This window comes from Lissotriton helveticus, chromosome 6 (assembly GCF_964261635.1).
Source record: "Lissotriton helveticus chromosome 6, aLisHel1.1, whole genome shotgun sequence".
Lineage (NCBI taxonomy): Eukaryota > Metazoa > Chordata > Amphibia > Caudata > Salamandridae > Lissotriton > Lissotriton helveticus.
In genome coordinates this window covers 146,677,802-146,700,826 of record NC_136067.1, presented here as the reverse complement: position 1 = coordinate 146,700,826, position 23,025 = coordinate 146,677,802, and the positions used below count along the sequence as shown (strand labels likewise).

The 23,025-nt window shown below is 42.4% G+C and overlaps 1 protein-coding gene across 1 annotated transcript in view; it reads right to left on the bottom strand.

The window, feature by feature from the left end:
• PLB1 (phospholipase B1) overlaps positions 1–23,025 on the bottom strand; it is a 552,393-nt gene that overhangs the window by 452,616 nt on the left and 76,752 nt on the right. Inside the window, exons 11-13 of the mRNA XM_078647360.1 lie at positions 19,174–19,256; positions 14,832–14,898; positions 12,220–12,303 (exon numbers count right to left, since the gene is read on the bottom strand). Of these exons, the coding sequence (XP_078503486.1) occupies positions 12,220–12,303; positions 14,832–14,898; positions 19,174–19,256 (234 nt within the window). The remainder of the gene's footprint in view (positions 1–12,219; positions 12,304–14,831; positions 14,899–19,173; positions 19,257–23,025) is intronic.

The window sequence follows — 23,025 nt, the reverse complement described above, 5'->3', positions numbered from 1 at the left end:
TGAGGAATCTGTACAGTTTTTATTGATTACATTTATTTATTTTTTATCTGTTTGCATATAAGTGCTTTAACACATTCCGAGTGCATTGATAAATAATATCCATTTTGAGGTATGAATGTGGCTGTATTTGTGGCGTGAATTATTTTTCCATAGGTCTTGACCAAAGGGAACATTTATTTTTAACTCAATTATTTTTCTCCATGTCTGATGACATCAGCAAGAATATGAAGAATTTAACAATATTTTGAGGTCATCAAGAATTTGATAGATGCACCTTGGTTTGTCTTAAATTTCATCAGAACTGCCCTTATGTTAACTAGATCACACCTAGTAATTGCTAAGTTGGATTCTCCTGTTTCTAGTTATGTATTTGAGAAATGCTCACTAAACTGTCAAAAAAGGTAAAAACTCTCGGCTTTGTCTGATCCGCAATTAAGCATGGAACACCAGGCTTATATGCTGACAAAGAACCATGGGTTTTACATCAACATCTTAGCTACTGTTCATCCCTACCTGTAGAAATAGCATTGGGAAAATATTGAAAAAGTCATTGAGACAACAATCAGTGTAAAATCGTATTCAGAACCTTTAAGAAAACTATCAACTTCTAAAAACTACAGGGTGGTCGCGGGTGAAGACAGGAATAACTATCTATCATGTACCATTAGGAGATCATACTGGCTTCCAGTGTAAGCAACAGTTAAATCCCAAGCTCTGTTGTCCATTTCTAGATCATTACATTGGAACTGCCGGAAACACGGCAATGACAGATTTAATTGGAAGGCTCATTTTAGCCCTTGATGTCTGATTCCTTGGTGCTGGTATTAATTCCCAGATTCAAGACAAAAGCAATGGGTAGTAACTCAATTCTAGCAATAAGGTCCCAAATGTGTAATGAGTTGCTTTGTTTTATTTCACTTCTGCAGCCAAATGCATTTGTGGTTAAATGCAGAGTAACCAGCAAAGTGGGTCTTTAGCCAGTCTCTGTCTCCCTAATATTTACTTCAGTGGACAGAAGACATCTCGCTGGATCACCACAAATTGGCTTTAACTCTTATATTCAATGTTCCTTCCACCAATAAGAACCAATCCAAAAAATGGATTATCTCACTCCATCATGGTGTTCACTATCACTGCACACCTTAATGACACATATCTTACCTCAGTTTACTGTCACTTTGATAGTGAATTTAGTTTTACAAGTAGTTATTTGAGCCATATATAGATGAAGGAAGATAAAGGGTTGACTGTAAAGATTGCTACGAGGACCATTAGATCATCTGGCAACAGATGCGGGGATGACAGATGGAATTTTGCTCAGCAGATATAGGGTATTGGAACACAACTTCTGCAACAATCCACAGATTTTATGAGCCTAGGTGGGGCATGACTATATCACTGATGGTGTTTTGATAAAAAGAATATTCTGCTTCATCAAATATCTTTTTCTTTTATCTGATCTTGTGCAATGGACTTTTGTTTACAGTGCATCAGATAACACATTCTGCAGATTAAATAAGGCTGACCTTTTGATCCAGTACTTTTTAGAAGATAACCTCATTGCTGTGTGATGAAGCTTAAGTTCACACGCTTGTGTTAATGACACCTCTAAGGTGCATTGTCAGAACCTCGTGATGCTAAATTACTGGTGAGTAGAGTACGGTCTGGAACAAGGAAGGGTTGAGTAGTAATGGGTAGAGACATCGGCGGTGTGGAAAGCAAAGGCAGAATTTGCAGATGTTATGTGCCTGGAATTGAGCACTGGTGGCTGAAGTCATAAAGGCAGAAAGTCTCTGTTGGGTACTGAAGGGAACTCCTATATTATGGGCACAACAGTGGAAAAGGTAGAGTTGGGAGAAAGGAGAGGGAAAGGGAGGGTTTTGACAGCTGACGATAAACAAAAGTGGATGATGTTAGCACTTGTGTATTTAGCATGAGCCAGCAAGCAGGCCTTCAGCATCACATGCAAGAGGGGTGGAATGCATTTTAGTTTTGAATCTGCTAGTGACAGACTTGGAGGGGGCCTTTGTATGGTGGTCACCAGAAATGAGGTGGTGGTCAGAGCCAAAGAAGGGTATCATGTTTCCCAAGAGAGCGCATAGAGGGTGAAGAGGAAAGTACAAGGATAGAGGTTTGGGGACTTGCAATTGGTAGGAACTTAGGGTGGGAAACATCTTTGAGACCGAAGCTGTAATCCCACACTGTCTTTATAGCACCGGCAAAAGAACGAATGCATCTTTAGTACGCATTCCTTCAGTACGCAAGGCTTAACAACTTGCATTAGGAGGGTGCATTGGTGGAATGGTGTTGGATTTAAAGTCCAACACCTTCCCTACTACTGCGCATACTGGAGTTGGAATAGTAAATTAAACTATTCAAAAATCCAATGCCACCTTAAGGCAAGTCGTTATAACGACATGTGTGCTGAACGAATGCATACTAAATATGCATTTGTTCTAATGACGGCACCGTGAAGGCACAGCGTGATTCCACCTTGTGGAATACCATCAGACGTTCATGTAGGGTAGAGCTGGTTAAGCTGAATGAGGCTGTGCATGTGCATTCATGAAGGTCAATCATGGGATCACAACACAGGATGTTTTTGGAGTATATCATGGGGTATGCTCTGAAGCCTTTGAGAGGACAGCGGGTGAATTAAGGCACAATATCTCTCAAAGCCCAAGTTGATATGATTAAACGACATCCTAGAGTACCTAAGTTTGGTGATTGTAAACAATGCAAGACCGGGTAAAGAAAAGTGTTTTTTCTCTACACTGGATGGCCTCTTTAAAGATATTGAAAATATCGGAAAAGGGCGGAGATCAGTAAACGGAATGTGTGCAACAGAGAAAGGAAAGAAAGAAAAATAGTGGCTAGAAACTGGAAAGGAGAAAATGTAGAAAGAAAGTAAAGTAGTAAGAAATGTTGGAAGGAAAGAAATGTGGAAGCAAACCTGGAAATAAGAAGGGTGGAAGAAGGAGATTGAAAAGAGGAAATGAAGGAAGGGTTCAAGGAAGTAGGAAGAAAGGATGGATGGATGGACAGGCCCAAGGTTGCGTGAAATGATGGTTGGATGGGTGGAAGGAAAAATGGAAGAAAGTTTGAAAGGATAGGTGTAGGTGGATGAATACATTGATGCATAAACAGTATGGTGAATAGATGGATAGACTGGTGAAAGAATGGATCGATGGAATGAAGAAGAATGGAAGGATGGAAAACAAATGTCGGCTGGGTGGGTGAAAGAATGAATGTATCAACAGATGGATAAATGGAATGATGAAAGGATGGACTGAAATGTGAAAGGATGGATATATGGATGAATGTATGGGTGGAGAGCAGGGTGTGAGGAAGAATGGACAGATAGATGTATGTAAGGGTGAATAAAACTATTCTAGGATGGGTCAGACTTACTGGTATCGCCCACTCTGTGTTATTAGAGATCTTGTTGCAAGTGGAGGGCATTTGAATTTTATGGCTATTCCCTTGTTTACAAAGTTATCACCCCATTGATGTTAGATAACTGGGGAAAACCTACAGTCAATAGAGTGATATTTTTTTACATAATATTTAGGCCACACTAATTACTACATTTGATATTTTTGTTGTTGATATTGTGATATATAGCCCTTGTCAAAGTTGCTAACTGAATACCTCACAGATAAGTGGTCATAGTCGATGAACATCATAGATGGACTATGCTCATCTGATTGGACTCCAGCGCCCCGTGTCTCTTCACAAATCTGTGCATTATCAGGTCAGCTGCCAATCTCAAGTAACTGAAAGGTAAAACACATTTCTTTATAAAAACTAAAAAAAGAAATACCTAAAGCTAAGGAACAACAGTTTTACTCTCTTGGCGGCCTTGCCAATCATTTGCAGTGGTATGTAAATGCTTCCTAAAGAACAAAGACTGCAGTGGCGGCTCCACCGCTAAGGTGGAGGAGCATCACCCACCATAAAAATAAAATAATAATAATGATTTTAATATTTATTTTTCTTTATTGGCTATGCTAAGCCGGTGCGGGTGGGGCGGGGCTGTGCTTCCCGCAGAGCAGGGGAATGAGTGGTGGCACTCTCCTAAGTGTTAATGAGGAGTTTGCCTGGCCGTCTCGGGCCAGCCAATCCTCTCATGTGCACTTGCCATGTTTCCACCGGGCTGTGTTGTACAGCCTGATTGAGAAAATGCCCAGCCACCCATTGCCTGGCTGAGCGCCGAACCACAACGCTGCACTGTAGCGTTGTGATTGGTCAGGAGAGTTGGAAGACTGGGTGCTTCCTGGTTGGTCGACCTGAAGAGGACGAAAACATAGGAAAGCGTGCCGCCGGCAAGGTAAGTTTTTTTTTTTCTGTTTTCTTTGCCCCTTCCCGTCCCACCACTACAGCCCAGTAGAAGCCATTACGGAAAAACTGTTCTGGGAACAACAGCTGAAGGCCCAGCCAGAAAGAGTGGACAAGCATTGGCTGTAGCAGCTATTCCAGTAACCTTCAAATAACACAATGTTTACAAAGCCAGACTCGCATATGCATGATTCTTGTGTTTCTACAGAGAAAAACACATACAATTCCATTATGTGTTTTATCAAGGAGCAGTGCTGGTAAAGCTGCTACTTTGCTGCATACATTTTCTTTACTCTCCAAGTCTCTCCTCTCTCATAGTTATTGACAGATGAAGGGTCACTTTCCTGGAAGAGGGCCTGATAAAAAGTAAATTTCTAGTTCTGATAAGAGATAAATCCCATCAATAAAGACAATAATTTACTCTCGTTAAAGTGGGAAAAGTGTAGCCCCTCTCCTCTGAACGCACCAAAACCTCATCCTGTGTGTGTGATATTGCAAAGCAGCCTCATGTCCCCATGCTTTGTTTTACACTGGCTCTCCTCAATCTATCAATCAATCAAACATCATTTGTAAAGCGCAACACTATCACCGCTAGGGGTATCTGGACGCTGTGCCTCTGCCGAAGAGCCAGGTCTCGAATCTCTTTCTGAAGTCTGCCAGTGAAGGGGCTGTACGGACCTGGAGGGGAGGGTCATTCCAGGTCTTGGCAGCGATGTAGGAGAAGGAGCGACCACTGCTGCAGCTGCGACGGATGCAGGGAGTGTGTGCGAGGGCGAGTGAAGAGAAGCATGGGTGTCTAGCTAGTTGGTGGAAGATCAGTCGATGAGTGATGCAGGCAGGTCCTCATTTCCAATTACCACCTGCTCTAAGCAGGTGGTAAAGGGACCTGAAAATGCCCCCAGGATTGGGGAAGGAGTGAGAATAAGGACCCAATTATTCCAGGTCTTCATGGTTACTCTTTTTACCTCCTTTCTCCCGCCTAATTAACTATCCCATTAAGAGCTTGGTATGGGTATAAAACACGCACGGTGAGCATCCCCCAGTCACCAGCGAGGAAGCAAGGAGATCATAAGCAGGTGTAGAGGCGGGATTTCCCGTCACGTACAGTAAGAGCTTGTGTGATTGTATGAGTGTGGCTGCCTTCTCGTTCCTCTCTGTTTGACATTAACTCCTGTTTTGTTTGACATTCTTAACAAAGACACAGACTACTCTGGTACATGTTTTTAAACACACAACTTGGAATTTCTCTCTTTCTCCCTCATTTCCATAGCGCTTGACCAAAGGGGTCTCCCCTCCTTACTCTCCTATGGGGCTAGTAGGTCCCATCTGCTAGGGTAAGCATTGGGAACCAGGTTCCTCATTATATATATTTTGGAGTGCACAGATGAGTGACACTACTGGATGCACTTATAGCCACACACTTATCTGCATGAGTATGTGGCGTCTTGGATGACCTTTGCCAGGTATATTATTGTATTACTTGTGTTTGGACTTCACTTTTGTTTTCTATCTCAAACAGGCATTTAAACATATTGCATACGCGGTGGCGAGCATTCCTCTCACCACCAAGTGGAACCCTCACCTATTTAACACAGTAAGGGCGGAGCCCATTTAAATAGTATAGGTCCTGACGAATGCCATGGACCCCTTTGGGGCCAGCGGGCAGAAACATGTTGACCACGTATAGAACGGTGGGGGAACAATAGTAATCCCCAACACACCGACCTTTGTTTTTAGACACCATACAGATGCCAGTTACATTAAAATAAGTCTGACATCTGTGATGGCATTTTAACTTCACTTCACTTTCATGTAAGGGCCCCCACTTAGTTTTAGAAGTGCATCCCTGTCTTCAGGTGTATGCCCGCCCTCTATCAAACAAAATTTTTAGAGGGCGAGGACTGGCCAATAATGAAGCATGACACCAGGTGGTGTGTGAGACCAGTCTTTCACTTTTTGTGAGATGCCTATACTCACAAACTAATACTAGTCCACTCTAGCACTTAGGTCCTCACACTAGGAGCGGCTCATTTGTGGTAAAAATATTTGTTTGGAGGCTGCCTCTCCTAGCATCCCTTGCCTCTAGTTCCCTTCCTCGGTCCCTCCTGAGGTTTTGTGGTTAGACACTTCATGGTTATTCCCCATTCCAGGACTTCTATTCATACTGCACACAGCAAGGATGAATTACCAATGCCAAATCAATCATTCTGGCCTCGCTGATTCTACCCCGTCTCCCTCCACACCATGCAATTTGTAACCGGCTCTTACCTCAACCGTTTGGGGAGACATACATTTATGTGTACAAAAAGAGTGGTAACTTTGGGAAAGTATGTGAAAGTTTTGACTATGTGTATGTTTGTTACTTTATGTACTGCGGTGCCCGAGCAACCTTTGGCCGATGACCAGTGGAGCTGTCCCACGCCGCTATAGAGGAGTTTGGCTCTGGTTCACCCCTCGGCCGTCACCTACCCAGACAGACGTCATACACTGTTTTTCCTAGTCTTCTAATTGTGCCTCCTACACCCTCCCCTTCCTCTTCCTTCCATTATCCTCTGTTTACCTCCACTAGTCCTTTCCCTCTCTCCCCTAATCTTCTCTCCCTGTGCCTATTTTTTCTTAATGTTTATCTATGCTTTTGTACTCATGTAATTCCTGTAACTAAGCTCCAGTAACTGATGGAACTTTGCAACCATCTTCTGAAACAACGTTTCTTCCTCATGTAAAGCGCTCTGATACCTCCGGGAGTAGCCAGCGCTATATAAAACTTTTCAAATAAATTAATAAATAAATTCCTAATGGCCACGCCTTCCCCGACCTTGGCAGCACCATGCTCCTGCCCCAACCATACAGTCACTACCGAACAAAATGTTGGTATATTTTCTGTGGAAGTAAGTGTCATCTGCAGGCGTAAATAACAGCTTACCCTGATTCTGTAATTCAGGACCTGTCAATTCAGATTCCAGATGTTTTTTTTTCTTACCTACATTGTGTTCAGGTGCATCAAAAAGTTGCGACTCAGACACGACCTTTTTCCAGTAATCATTTTAATGATACGGGAGCAATGAAAAAGCAGGAAGGCAGGCTCTGGTCACCACTATCAAAATGATTTGCAAGAAGAGCTATTGATCTTGTGTGGCTCTCCTAAAAATCTGGCACGTGGCCACCTCTCCTGGCCCTCCTCTGGACACCAGCTGGTCCATATATGAAAGCATTCAGAAATCCCTCGACTTTTTCTAACTTAAACGCAGTGCCTGGAGATACTGATCAGCGCCTCCTTAGACGCATCCTGTAGTATCTTATCAGTGTATCTTGCCTGCCTTTAAAATGGCGATTAGCTCTGAACTTTGGCATTATCAGCAGGGAATTTATTATTATAATGACGGAAGTGAGAGGCAAGTACCATGAGGCCTTGTATTCCAAGGAAATGTCCTTGTGATAATCATCACTCTGTGACCTCTGCCAAATTGATAAACAAAACAACAGCTTCGAGAAAGAAATTTCCGAGCAAGGTGGTTGTGATGCAACAGTGTAGCTGAACATGGCCTGCTCGTAAATGGCGGCAGTAATTGTCTACTGAAGTATTTCCCATGGTTTAGGCTGTTAGACATTTTGGGCTTGATTCACATAGCTCTTTCCATATAAAATAACTTATTGTTAATGGATACAGTCTAGGCCTGGGTAAAATTTCAGTTACGCGGGTGTAAACTCACATAATTTCATGTTTCGCGAAATTCCTAAAATCACGCTATAATAGCACATTGCATAATTACGCGCTCTTTGTGGCGTAAAGTTAGGACGTGGGTCTCAGAGCAATGCAAATGACCCGAACTCGAGCAGCTGCTTTTGGTTTTAGTGCTATTTTTAGTGCAAAATATGTCTTTGCCACCAAAATGGATGTGAGAGCACATTTCGCAAGATACCTATAATGATATCACTACCTTCGTTTGGACCGTGACCAAGAAAGGGTTTAGTCCTTAAGACAAGGAGTACTGCTGCCAATATTGCAGAACCCACCCAATCATGAATCCTATTACAAGTGCTGTCCAATCATCAATCGACTCACAATTTGAGTCCAAGTAGACTATGCTCGATGAGGATACTATACAAGACAGAAATCTTTCATAATTGAATAGTAGTATTGTTTACTTGGGTCTAAAAATCAACAGGACACCAAAAAGCAGATATCAGATAAAAATGTGGAACTAGGGCAATTAAATCGAAAAATTGCTGTTATTGTTTATTCACATTTTTTGAATTGTTTATTCACATTTTTTGAATTTGATATATCTTCTTGTGATATTGTTTTTGTAAAGCACAACAATCTTTTTCATTAACACTGTCTTGCATAGTATGACTAATTGTAGATGTGAAATTTCTTTTATGAAGTGCAACTATGAAGTGACAATGTTTCCATTGTATATGTGGTAATAATTGAAAAATGATCATTTAAAATATGAAATAAAAAGGTATAAATAAATATATCAGGATTGATATTAAAAAGAGGTGTTAATCCTTTAAGCTATAAAATTGCGTATGCTTGAAAAATCCAAGGTATAGGCTCACCCCTAGTTTCTACAGGCCCATAAGTGGCATTTAATTTACAGGCCCTGGGTACATGTAGTACCACTCTACGAGGGACTTACAGGTAAATTAAATATGCCAATTGGCAGGGGAAGCTCCTCTGTAATAGCGGAACACCGCCCCCCTGCTAAAAGATGAAAAATAAAATGATAATAAAAACATTTTATTATCCTTTTATTTTTTCCAGACAGCCGATTACGCTACTCTTCAGAGGGGCCAGGCAATCCTATGTGACAGGCATGGCAGGCGGATGAGTTGTGGGCACTTTTAAGTGTGCATGTCAGTTTGGCTGGTCATCATAAGCTGGTCAAACAGACATGCGCACTTAGGTTTCCAAAACCCAGTTGTGTTGCACAGCTGGGTTGGAGAAATGCCACAGGCTCCCAGGCATTGTCTGAGTGACCAAGTAGGCCGCTCAGATCAAGCTCAGTGCTTCTCTCATGCTGGGAAGAATATTCCCAGCATGAGAGAAGCACCTTGATTGGCAACTGGGAGCTTGCGCAGTGTGCAGCCAGAGTCGAGGATCGATAGAGAGGAGCAAGGTGACTGCCATCAGAGTGTCAGGTAAGTGCAGTTTTAATCGTTTTAATTATACCTTCCATTTTGATTGTTTTCCTCCACCCTGCCTCACCACTAAGCAATGCGAGCAGCCGCCACTGCCAATTGGGTTCTTTTAAGGAGAGGTGTCAATGGTGAATCTGAGTGATTTTGAATTCGAGGCCAGCTAGGTCACAAAAACCATCCAGGTTAATTTCAGAAAAAAACAATGCCGTGTTCGAACAAGCCTTGGCATAGCCAATAGGTCTCACCTTTGGGAACTTATTAGTGTTAAGCCATATATAGCCATTAAATAGCACGAAAGCCCGACCTTGGGTGAGTGTGACCGTTCACCAGTGGCACATGAAGTAATGATAGATGGATCCTGGGTGCTACAACATCTACTGTTACTTCATGTGCCACTGGTGAACGGTCACACTCACCCAAGGTCGGGCTTTTGTGCTATTTAATGAACACTGACAATGCAATTCGTGCACAGATAGGGCAAGTCTGCAACCTAAATGAATTTAAACGATGAATAAAAATAATGTTATTCAAATAATGCCTTCACTAGCTGCCCCAGACGATGATGCAATGAAAACAAACCTATATTGATTAATGGCAGGAGCGACATGATGCATGTTACTTGAATATTCTCGCAGCTTCTTTCTGAAATGTGTAAGTAAATGCGGGATGAATTTGTCTTATTCTTTGTAGTATCAACATGCTTACTGTAATTTTCCTTTGTATTTAATATTCGTTATTAACCAGATTTTACCACATGCAGGGCCAGGTTATCAAGAAAGGGCGATACATTATCGCTGCTTTTATCGGCAGGAAACTGCCGCTAAAGCGGAGATAATGGGCTTGATAATAGGTCCATGTGAATTCCCATAGAAGCCCAGGTTAACACCAGAACCTGCAGTGCCTAGACGGAGCCTAAAGGCGTTCTTTTCAAACTATAGTGTCCTATGGAAGAGGACTTAATGAATTAATCAGACTACCCAATATATCTTAAAATCTAAAATAATTAAATTAAAACGGTCCGATAATCATCAACTACCTTCTGGAGAAAGCCTGAAGCAAGTAATGAGCTTGTGGCTTACTCGGAAACAGCGTGTGAAATTTGATCCCGGTCTTCGACAAGCTACCCAGATAGGTTTGGACTGGCTTTTGTGACACTGCGGGTGGCCCATTTCAAGATTGAATTATGTGATAAAAAATGTTGCACAGCATAAAACCATATTAATTGCACTTGACAATCTATGCAAATAATACATTCGTGGGCGATGTTGCAAGGCCTAAATATAGCAATCACATAATTAAGTGGGTATGTGAACTTGTTTTACACCAAAATATGGGGAAAGTAGGAAGATATTTAGTTAACCTAGATGGTACTGCATATAAAGCATTTAACTCCCCTTTGTGCATCGTTGTCTGCGTTTTGTATGTTGATCCGCGCTGCCAGTTATATTATTCTGTGTACCTTGGTTCTTTTCAAAACTGCAGTGCTACTTCTGTGTATATGAAATGTTCCACATTTCAGTTTGAAAATCTTGTAGCCCTAAGCAATGTACACAGACCAATAGTTACAAATTACCATCTCCAGCGAAAAATGATATTATGTGGGGGGCACAGAGTGAAGTGCCTGCTGAGGCATTTTTGGCAGCTGCAGGGTAACTATGGCATGCAGAATGCTACAAAAAATCCCCAGTACATTTCAGTTCCTCTGGGCTCCCGAGGTGTGTGGCTGTTGGGAAGCAAACTCAGCCTTGCATCCAGGAGGCTATAGTGACGAGGATAATGATCCCAGGGACATGATGGTTGGGAAGAGGAGGGGAGGAGAGCGGAGAGGGAGGGATGGAGGAGGGCGAGGCAGGGGGGGTGGAGGCGCTAGGGGAGCAACGAGATGTGAGGTTTTGCAGTCAGCGAGCTATGTGTTCTGATAATGTTGCAGAGAATTGCTTGTAGTTGGTGATTTCAAGTTGTACACGCACAGTGGCATTTTGTTTTCTTATCGTCTCCTTTGCAAACAGTGACCCAGATTGTGAAGCAAAGAGACAGAAGACAGGTAGATGGGAATGAAGGGACACTAATACTGGGTTTACTAGCTTTTGTAAATCAATGCTTCCATGAAGCTGGCGTAACAAGGAGATATACGTTTATTTCTCCTTGTTACTTCCTCTTTCACATAGAAAGAGGAAAATGCCTCTGAGGATTGTTCCTTCCTGCACAAAAACAATCCTGCCTATAATGCAGAAACCCTTACGCCATGATACAAGTTGCCTGCATTTGCCCTAGGTAGCACATAGTGCCCCATCACTAGGAGACAGCAACAATGTGTCATAGCATAGTTGATGTGGTGCATTACTGCTGTCTCTCCTTCATGCAACACAGCACAGCAACTTTGCTTGCTGCCCTGCATTGTGTGAAATATTCATAAATCTGCCCAGAATTTACACTTATGGTGCACAAAGTAGGCAAAATGCACTACGCCATCTTCGGGGAGTTGTTTTTAGATCTTCACAATGTTGGTGAACATTTTAAAATGGAAAGCAAATGAGAAATCCATTATAGTACTCTGAAGTGGCTGTTGACCAACATGTAAGCACTTTATAAAACTCTAAAAGAAAAACACAAAAAACAGAACAGCCACTGCCACTGAAAGGGCAGGTATGATAATGTCAAGCTGACAGTGATGGTCCACCAACCCACTGCCAGCTCTCAGAGCACTCACAAGGGCAACATTCATTGCACACTTACAGCAGTGAGGGGAGGCTGGAGGACAACAGTGAAATCCTCTTCTGCGTCATATCTCCCGGAGCTCAGCAGGGTTTCTAGAGCATCCTAAAAGGAAAATTAGCGTCTAATTACTTTAAAGTTAATCACCAGCTGATTTTTTTTAACTTATAAATCTCTTTTATATTGACAATCATTCATTAAAAAAACTCCAAGAAGAGCTAGCGATGTCACTGGTTGAAGAAGGATCCTATCCATTAGGGTCACTATGGTTTTGTCGGTCCATTTTGGAATTTCCAGCAGATGCCAGAGATCAAGATCATTGAACAACACATTTTTTCTTTGTAGCAAGGATTTTTCAGGTAAATCCATAATGCTGACAAATGGGCTGCGTTTTTCAGTGCCCCTCGTGTCATAATAAATTAGACGACTTTGGACCTCATGTAAGGATTGGCAAGCTGTACTCCGCTCGGCCAGGGCAGCATTGGGATGTGCTCCGTTGCCCTCAGGGCCGGACTGGGAACCACAACCGGCCCTGGCAAAGTGCTCAGCCGGCCCCCCCTTCCCGCTCGGGGGGTTGGAGGTGCCGCCGAGCTCTTTGTCGGGCCGGTTTTCAGCCGATTTTGGTACAGGGCCGATTTTGCAGCAAAATGGCCCTGTAACAAACATGGCCCCCAGGGGCCCAAAACCGGCCCCCACCCTTGCAGCGCACCGGGGGATTGCCCGGTGCCCGCTATGGCCAGTCCGGCCGTGGTTGCCCTGGCAACCTACAGCCGGCCATATTTAGAGATCTCTGCCAAGCAGGCAGAGGAGCCACCATCACAGCAGCTGCTCTGAAGGCACTGATGCTTTGCTGTGCATGAGCCATCATGAATGAACCCACCCAGCAAAGTTTATCAGCTTATGGGGGTCATTTCATTATTTTCCTATTCCGGGCTGCCATAATTTTGACTGGCAGTCCGAAACGGGAAAAAATCTATCAGACTTCACCGTAAACAGGGTGGGCGCTTCAAGGTACTTAGACCACTGACCCAAAGTTAGTCAGGCCATCAGTCAAGTTTCTATCAGCAACGATAGAGGAGGCTCCCCCAGTGTAAACATGCTTGTTCCCCCGATTCTAATTAGAGCGGGGAGCTGTAAGTTTGGCGAGCACATATCATTATGTACCTGTCCGCCAAACTTTAAGGCTCTAAGGTAATACTAGTTAGAACATTAAAATGTTGGGAGCTCCACTGTAGACAATGATGTGGCCCGGGGTTATTAATGGCTAATTTAAATCTTCTGTTCCAACATTCCAATGTTTGTCTTTCTGTTTCTCCCTGATTTAGAACAACCTACCCTCAGTGGATAGAGTTCTAATAGCTTTATCATCCTTTTCCCTCAGGCTGTCCCAGTAGTTAAAGGCCCTCTCCCTCTTTAAAGGCCCTTGCCTGTAGCTAAGGCATTTAACTCAGGTTCAGAGCCTTTAGCAACTGATATAGCCCTGGGCTGCAGGTTATCCACACCAGGGAGTTTTGTAATTGCCATTTATTTCAACATGGAGCATAATTTGCCTCAGGCAGCTAGCAGGCTTTTTATAGGCCAGTACTTTCATTCTTTACGCTGTCTCCATGCCCCTGTGCTATTCCAATTGCCACCCTGCCCTTAAAATGTTTTCTCACTTATTCCGCATACCTAATGATATGATTAATTTAAAATGGCTGGAAAATGCGCATAACAATGTAAAAGTCTTAACTCTATCACTCCAATAACCATTTAATACGGCTTACGGAGTGCCCCCTGCCATGAACTTGTCCTATTTTTACTGCAATGCTTGGGAAGATGAGACACCCTTCCCAAAAGCAGCTATACTGTGAATAGACTCTGAGAGCACCATTGGCAAGAACACATATTCATGAATCATTTGAAGATTTGGAAATACAATTCCAAATCTGTTATCTCGACAGGTTCTTCCACTTTTGGAATTATTTCTCCTGCAGCATTCTAATTCTTAACATCAAATCCAACAAAGTCATCCTTGACCAGGGTGTCATGGTACAGGGTTTCATGGTATAAGAGTTGAGCTGGTAAGCAGCAGCTGGCTCTTAAAACCCAGCATCTTACTGCCAAACTTAAGGGCCATGGTTGCCATTTGGCAGAATGAAAATACAATCAAATCTAGGGATGACACTTTGCTTATAAGCCAGTGAAAGGGAGAATTTAGGAACCATCCTGGTCAACAGGAAGTTCTGTTGTTCAGACGCTGCTTCTACAACAGCATTTGATGCTGTTACAATCAACTGAAAACCTGAGAAGTCATTGGTGACAGTCTGGGCCTTTTCAAATCAGTCTCTGAAGTTACCTGACTTTAACCATGACATTGTGATCTTCTTGATCAAAGAATTTTATTGACCAGGTTGTTTTCTTTATTATATGCACCTGTCAGATAAAGATATGCACTTCAGAATGTGCCACCCAAATCTTGAAATTAAATAGATTGTGTCCTGCATTCCTACATTTCAAGACTTTCAAATCCACAGTATGCATGATAGTCGACAAATAACATCAACATTCACTACTCTGTAGACAGGTCTACAGCATTATTATTTCTGCATGGGGACTTCATTTTATGGCCTTGGTCAGGAGTAGTGTCTCACCTGGAAGGACCATCTCAGTAGGGCATCATTCAGCCTGGAAGAGTCTCTGAAACAGTCGCAAGACTCCCTGGGAAGAGAACCATCAAAGGTGTATCAGAGAAAAGCTATACAAGGTAAAAAACCTTTACAACGCAACTTTTACATCGCAGAACCTTTACAACGCAACCATTACAACGCAAACTATTACAACGCATTGCTCTGGGGGGCGCTCTAGGGTAGGGAATAGGTTAATTTACTATCCAATAACCTTCCCTAGTGTCCACGGGGACTGGAGTTGGAATAGTAAATTAAACTATTCACTATCCAGCACCCCAAAGCACTATGCGTTGTAATGGACTGCGTTGTAATACTTGCGTTGTAAAGGCATGCGATGTAAAAGCATGCGTTGTAATGTCATACATCCCTATACAATTACTTTATGACATGTTTTAGATGCACAGACATATCTCCTGCTCTGCTGCCTAAAAGCATGAGAGTATTTGATGGGCAGGGCACATGTCACTGTTAAAAAAAATGTATTCAATGCAGATATCAGTGTACTCCAGGTTTAACATTCTCCTCAAGTAAGCATATGGAATAGCACCTTACCAACCTTCAGTGACTTTCTTGATTACTGGATTATTATCCAGTAGCTATACCAAAAAAACCTGGCACACACCTTTGTCTCCTTAGCCACAATTTGGTCTCCTGTGTCACAGCCATTATCAAGCACCCATTTGAGCTGGAAGGATTCTCACCAGATCTCCAACTGTGGGTTGTAACACCACTCTGCCAATGTCCAATATCATAGCCTCCAATCATCAGTAATGTTATGGAGGCCACTGTCTGTGAGCCGCAGCAGTCACATCAAGAAGGGTCTGGAATTACAGAGTCATCAGAAAGCACTATTTGGTGTTCTAGATGTATGTCAATGACATCCAGCTGGAATAATGTGGTACAACTAATTTGAGAACATTTAGTCGTGGGTGAGTACCAGCATGGTTGTCCTTAATTGAGGGAAAACCAAGATAAGGATTAGAGATAGCAAAAGAGGCCATGCAGAATCATGTGGGCACTGACAAATTCACAAACCTTTCCTGTGGTACTTCTAACCCTATAAACATAGTGCAACGTAAAATATCCTACAAAATGTAGGAGTAAGCACCCTTGAAATTGCATTCTCAATGTGCAACTCGCTAATGGCTAAACGCAAATTGAGAATGTCTTCCCATTCATTCCTATGGGCCTCTAGGCCCATAGGAATGAATGGGGAGGTATTCCTTAATTGCGAATCGCAATTTGAGATTCGCAATTAAGGAATATGTAGGATTCACAAAATTTATTGCAAACCCTACATACATAGCATTCGCAAAAAATCGCTATTTGAGAATCGCAAATGCTGATTTTGATACATATGGCCCTAAGGGCCCGATGTAGGTAAATCTAATTTACCACTTCTAAAATACCGAATCATACTGAATCGGGATTTTAGAAGTGGTAAATTAGAGGGGGGGAGATGTAGGTATTTCAGATTCGGTAAATACCCGTGGAAAGGGGCGGATTAGGGGTACCCGATTTTTTCTTATATTACATAGTATGCTTTTTGTTAAAAATGAAAATTTTGTTAATAAGAGACTCTGTAGAGTATGTACATAATCATCCTTCTATATTCGAGATCCTGATAGGAACACATGCTAGACAAATTTGTTTTAATGAAATTGATGGTAATTATTACAAGAGGACCCGATTCAAGGTGCTTATGAGTGCTTATAAAATTTGGAAATGGGTGGTCCGTACCGGTGATATAGGGAAACTATCATACTATACCCCTTATTTTTCTGCTAGATTCTTACCTCTTATATTTTCGGATGGATCTGCCAGGAACTGGCAAAAAAAAGGGGTGACATGTTTGGGGGATTTTTTTTCAAATGAAGGCAAATGCAAATCATTTACTGAAATGTCTGAAGAGTTTGATCTATCTAGAAGTTATTTTTTTAAATTCTTACAAATACGGGATTACTTTATAAGACATAAATTATGCTTAAAAAAGATTAATTTTGTTGAGGGAGTTGCACGACAAGTTAAAATTGGTACTCTTTATCAAATGTTTATTCTCGTGAAGCCTGATGATCTGGAGAAAATTCAGGCAAAGTGGGCATTATTATTGGGAGATAATGAGATTGTTGTTGAGGATTTGATTTTGCTCTCTAAAGAGGTCTTGATGTCTGCAAATCTGAAAGCTCAATTTTTTAAAAGTTTATTTGATTTGTATTATACACCCGCTCGAATGGTAAAATGGAGAAGGGGCTTTGATGGTAAATGCTTTCGTTGCCAAGCTGATAATGCAGACAGTGTACATATTTTTTTTTCTTGCCCCTCACTAGGAAGATTCATTCAGGATATTGAAAATTTTTTGTCTTTAATTTTTAGGGTTAATTTAAAGATCACCCCCTCTATGCTGATGTTAGGGAAGATCCCTAAGGACTGTAGAACCAATGAATTGCATCGCTTTCGATATTTTATTTTTTTCACAATGACTGTGGCTCGGCTTTGTATTGCCACAGACTGGCTCCAAAAAAAGCCGCCCATATTCCAACAGTGGCAAGCACGATTGTATAAACTTTATAAGTTAGAGTCGAGTCTTTTTTCGATCTCCACGTCCAGGCGGAGAAAGAAATTAGGACTGAAAATTTGGGGGACCTTCTCAGAATTCTATGAGGTTTGAAGGGTGGTAAAGATAAAAAAGAAAATGTCATATTTTTTTTTCAAGTGTATATGTATGTGTTCCTTCGCTTAATGGCATACTATTCAGCTTTTCGATTTCTGCTATATGCCCTTATATTTTATTAAGTGTATCTTGTGATATATGTATATCTCAATATGAATTATTTGATCTGTTTTTGTCGTGTATCAATAAAAAAAAAAAAAAAAAAAAAGATTCGGTATTTACCGATTCTGTAAATACCGATTCGGTATTGCCCATAGGAATCAATGGGCAATACCGAATCTGTAATTACAGATTCGGTAAATACCGATTTTAGCAAGGGTGCAGGGGGTGTCACTTTGACACCCTCTAGCACCCCAAAGACGGGCATGTTTGCCATGTGGCACACAGACATGCCCTAAGGGCATGTCTGTGTGTCACATTGCACAGGTGTGCATGCACACCTGGAATCGGTATTTTACCACCCAATTGGATTGGGTGGTAAAATACCGATTCTGTAAGGCCATAGGGACCCTGAAGAGTCCCACCTACATCTGGCCGTTACCGAATCGGTAAAAATACCGATTTGGTATTTTACAGATTCGGTAAATTTACCGATTCGGTAAATTTATCGAATCTGTAAAAATGGCCCCCTACATCTCAAGATGCCAAATACCGGTCGGAAACGGCCGAATTCGGCCGTTTCCGACCGGTATTTGCCACCTACATCGGGCCCATAGTTCCTTATGTAAAACATTCGAATTTTGTAAGAGTAAATGTAGCACAAAATACACTTATTTCTCCCAGTGTTGGATATATTTTTGAATCAGGTCAATGGATCCCATGTCACGCCTCCCAGAGTAGCTGGAATGGAAGAACACCATTGAAAACATAAAAGAGTGGTGAGACTGTTATTGAAGGATATATTATTGCCAGGTGTGGGTGAGAGAATGAGTGAATCACTTCTAGGTCCTTCTTTGTTATAGAAGCCAAGGGCCTTGTTTAGACTAGCTGTTTACTGTCCTATCTGTAAGACAGGTGAACCCAACCTGCAGGGCTGGAACCTCCATGCACCTAAGATCTGATGTGATCAATCACACATGTCCACTGTGCAATAATGGAGCACAGAACTAATTAATTTATTTGATGCGCCTTCTTTTTTGCATAAGTAACCTTTTATTCAGCGGGTGCCCTGGGTAAGTGACTCAACACTCATCACAAGGATCAACCTATGATGCAATAATGCTGTTTAGGGCATTGCAATAGCATAGAACATAAACACTATATACATGCATTAAGGGGTACTGAGAGGCCCTAAAAACCATAGAGAAGCAAACTAGAAGCCTGCTTAGGCAAAGTGCACTGGGGGTGGGTAACCTACACCAGAGGTGTGTGGTTTGTACCAATGCCTTGCAGGGCGGTTTGCACATTTTGTCAGGACTGACTTTGGTGTCCAGTCCCTGTTCCTGCCAATTGGCCAGTTTAGCCATGGTGCATCATGTCTCCTGGAGCTCCTCCTGTTTTTATAGTTTTCCTAACAGGAATGGGAGTGCAAAACTGGAGCACACCAGGGCAATTTACATACTCTGGCCATAGGTATTTCACCTAGATGGTCATCTTGGGGTTTAGGATAAAGGAGCCAGCGTGGAATCTGCTTACCTGTCTTCCATATTGCTTGGGTGGGACAGAGCTGAGGCCACCAGATCAGTAAAATCCACCAGATTCACAATGGTTTTAGGGAGCTGGAAAGAAAAAATGATGTTATAACTCGCAGTGAGTGCAGTAGGGAACCTCGAATAGAAAAGTGACATCGGTAGTTGGTAAATTATCATAGCCAGATTATCAGATTACAGATCTGTAGTCCTGTGAAGCCGCTAAAATGCACTAACAAGAATCTCCTGGTCCCACCAGGATGAGGCGCAGCAGGCAGAGCTGTCAACTCAGAAGCTGGGGATACGGGTTTGAGTCTCAGCATCGATGCAACATCCTGTGATTCCGGGCAAATCACTTAATCTCCCCGTGCCCATGGACAGCGCCTGGATACCCTCTGGGGTGAAAAGCAGTGCTATATAAATCTACAAACCATCTGGTGATAAAAAAAAGCTCCACCAGGGGGTCAAGGATTTTCCAGCAAGCATTGCTGGAATGTCTATGACCAGGGCCACTAGAACTATGCGATTCTGTGGCGTTTTACGCACAATTATGGATTTGCCACTTTTGCCACAAAATCCATCATTTGCTGCATACTCTTTTTGATTTTAACGAAAATAACATTTGGTTCTAGTTGAAACAGATCAAAAGTTACTAAAATATAGTGATGTGTTCTTGCACACTGGCAGGCCCTTCACAAAAGTTAACCGGCCATCTTTCAGTTGCTTATTGCTGAATTCGGCTGGTAAATTGGTACTAATAAGGTGAAATCTTTTCCCAGGCAGTGTTAACATGTGTAAAAAAATATATATATTGAAGTGATGCCACACAAAATTTTGCCACATTATTGAGTCAACCCTGCTGCATATTTTGGTCCTCTTCTGCTGCCTAATTCCAGTGGCCTTATCTGTGACTCGGTGAAGAACTACTCTTTTTTAGAAAGCAAATGTAAAAATATCCTTTTCTGTTAGATGACAGCAGACATCTTCTAGAGTTTGGAAGCCTCTCTGGGTTTATGATGATGATGACACCTAGCGTAACACAGGCCACCCGCAGCCCCTGTGGCGCAGGGGGCCCCCCAAGCTCCAGGGGGCCCCCTCAGCCCAATTCTGTGGCTGGAAAGCTCCTGATTGAGTCTGAAGGGGGTCCCTCCACATACCTTGCAGGCGGGCACCCTAAAGATTCGTTACAACAGTGCCTAGGTCAATCATTTACACCCCCCTTAATTATCCTGTCTTTCTCTCCTGTCTTTCTCATCATTTTACTCTCTACTCAAAGAGTATCACCCTTAGAGAGGGGCCCGCAAAACAGTTTATCCTTCATTCACTGTAATTCAGCAACGAGAAAGCTGATTAGCCAGATGCTCGTCTTTCGGCCAGTAGTTCAATGTTGCAGGAAATAAGCCATTTGCCCACAGACGACCAAGAGACTTCCTGTTGGTAAAGGAGTATCTATTGAATACGTACAGAATGTACGGAGCCCATCCACTAGCCTCCTGTCCACAGCATCAGGCGGGACGACTTTAGCACTGGTGGCGCCCGGTGCAACAGTCTTTTTTGGCACTCCCCCATATGACTTCCTTCTCCATTAATTCCCTTACTACCACTCTCCAATAGTGCCCCACATCTCTCCATCGTACCTCTCTGACATACATTTCTTTTTTTTTTTAAAGCTGTACTCATAGCTCACTTACAATCAGTTTTGTGATCTGCATGGTACACGTTCTTTGCAGCAGGCACATTAACCCTCTGTGCTACTTTATGATGAGTCAAAACTGCCACTAGCCAAAATTCTGTAATCACCAGACTTATCTTGACATTTTTATTCTTGCCTGAAAACTGCTGGAAGCATAAGCAAGTTTACATGCCTGTAATCCAATAGTTATTTTTAAACACAGTGCCCCCCACCAAAATCAGCACCAGGTGCAACTGCACTATTCGCAACCCCCTAAAGCCGTCCTTAGTACCAGGAGATCTAAAACGTGAACACATTCACTGAAATAGAGCAGGAGCTGACACATAGCACAAGAACTGATTATGCGCCAGACTTACTTTAACTCCATTCACAGCCTTGTTTAAAGTACCTGTGCTAAGAGTCACACGTGCCAGCCCAGTGACTCACTGCCAGGATGAGCCAGGGTGCTGTCATTCAGCCAACAGGGCTGGGAAGAGTCAGGGCTTGGTGTGGACTGCCTGGCATCAGACGGAACGGTGTTCCCTGTTACTGCATCTCCCATCTCAAGCCAGAAGGAGAGTCCAGTACCACTCATTGTCTTCGACCACAGGAGTGCTCAGTGCCGGTGAGCGCTACCCTCCTGGGTTGTGCATGGAGAAAGTGCCACTCAGGTGGCAAGAAAAACAATACTTCCGCCCACCGCCTTGTGCCTGCTCTCGGCCAATCCTGCAGCCTAGTTACAGTGAGGTAGGCGCTTTGCCACTGTTAGTAAAATAACATCAGGCGAGGCACCGCCCCTGAGTCCACGTGAGGGACCAAAGCACTCTCTCTGCTTGCAGGTTTGGATTGTCTGTATTCACGACTGAGAGACCATGTGGCCGGGCAGGGCCGCTCGCTTCAAAAAACTGCCTCAGGAACTGGGTATATCCTGGGCCGTGGCGTAGTGCAATATATTTCATGTTCTCAGGGTGAAAATCAAGTTTTATGCGGCCACAGTTGTGAGGACAAAGAGCACGCAACTGTGCAGCACACTGCATTAGCTGCTTAAATGCACAGCAGACTCCCCTCATTATAGCGGGCCTCCGGGTGGTCCCTAAGGCACTATATTTGTGTGACTAATACATTTATATAGTTATGTGACTAATGCATTTATTTGGACACCAGCATTAAAATGTGTTAGTCTAACCCCTAATGCGTGGTACTTTCAGGGCTGCTCACACATTCATCATTATGTAAATCAACTTCAGCATCCTTCTGCAAAGGTAAACGAGATAATATGACAAATCTCAAAACTACATTTTTTGACCTTCTACAGAATTCATATCAAACGATAAGAGGCTGACGGAACTCAAACAGCACCTTTCCCTAACAAATATGTTAAAGGTTTGTGATTTGTACAAAGAAAACATTTTGTGCCCGAAAGGTATGTTTAGAATTCCTCTACTCCCAGGGCCCCAAGGTCTACACACAGATGAATGTGCCCCCCTTTTTTCGTAGCAATTACTACAGTACTGATCTATTCGGAAGAGCTTACATGTTCAATAATACCCTATTACAAATTTTATTAAGGTGTTTACCCAAATCTCATTTTACAGTTAAAGGAGCATCATGTACCTTATGGGCAACAGGAATAGAATCAGCTTTCAAAATTATTTTATATTGAATCCTTTTGACTAAACCAATATGGTCACTGAACACATCAGAGTACCTTTCCAAAATTCCCAGACGATCTAAATCAGTACTAACATAACAGATGTATCTGTATCAGGTCTTAAAATAATACAGAGCCTACCCTGGTCAACCCTACCCATGATCTTCCTACAATTCACCGGAATATAGATTTCGCTAACAATACCCTACCAGTAAAAATTTAAAGAGTCTTCAAAAAATCCTAATGTTTCAATCTCACTGTCACCATACGCTACTGCTCTAATGTCAGAGTTCCTCGAGTATTTACCCTCCCACAAATGTTCAAAGGTAGACTCTGGAAGTACAGCAAGTGGGGAAACCAGAATCCTCAATAATGGTCAAACAAACATCACTAATATGTACACTACAAAAGGGCCCTTTTTTGTTGGCTAACACACCCTTATCATCATCCAATTCCTACTGTCAAAATCATTTTGTTTTCCTAATTAATGTGATTTTGCTCAACTTCATTTAGAACCAAATTAACCTTAACTGCAG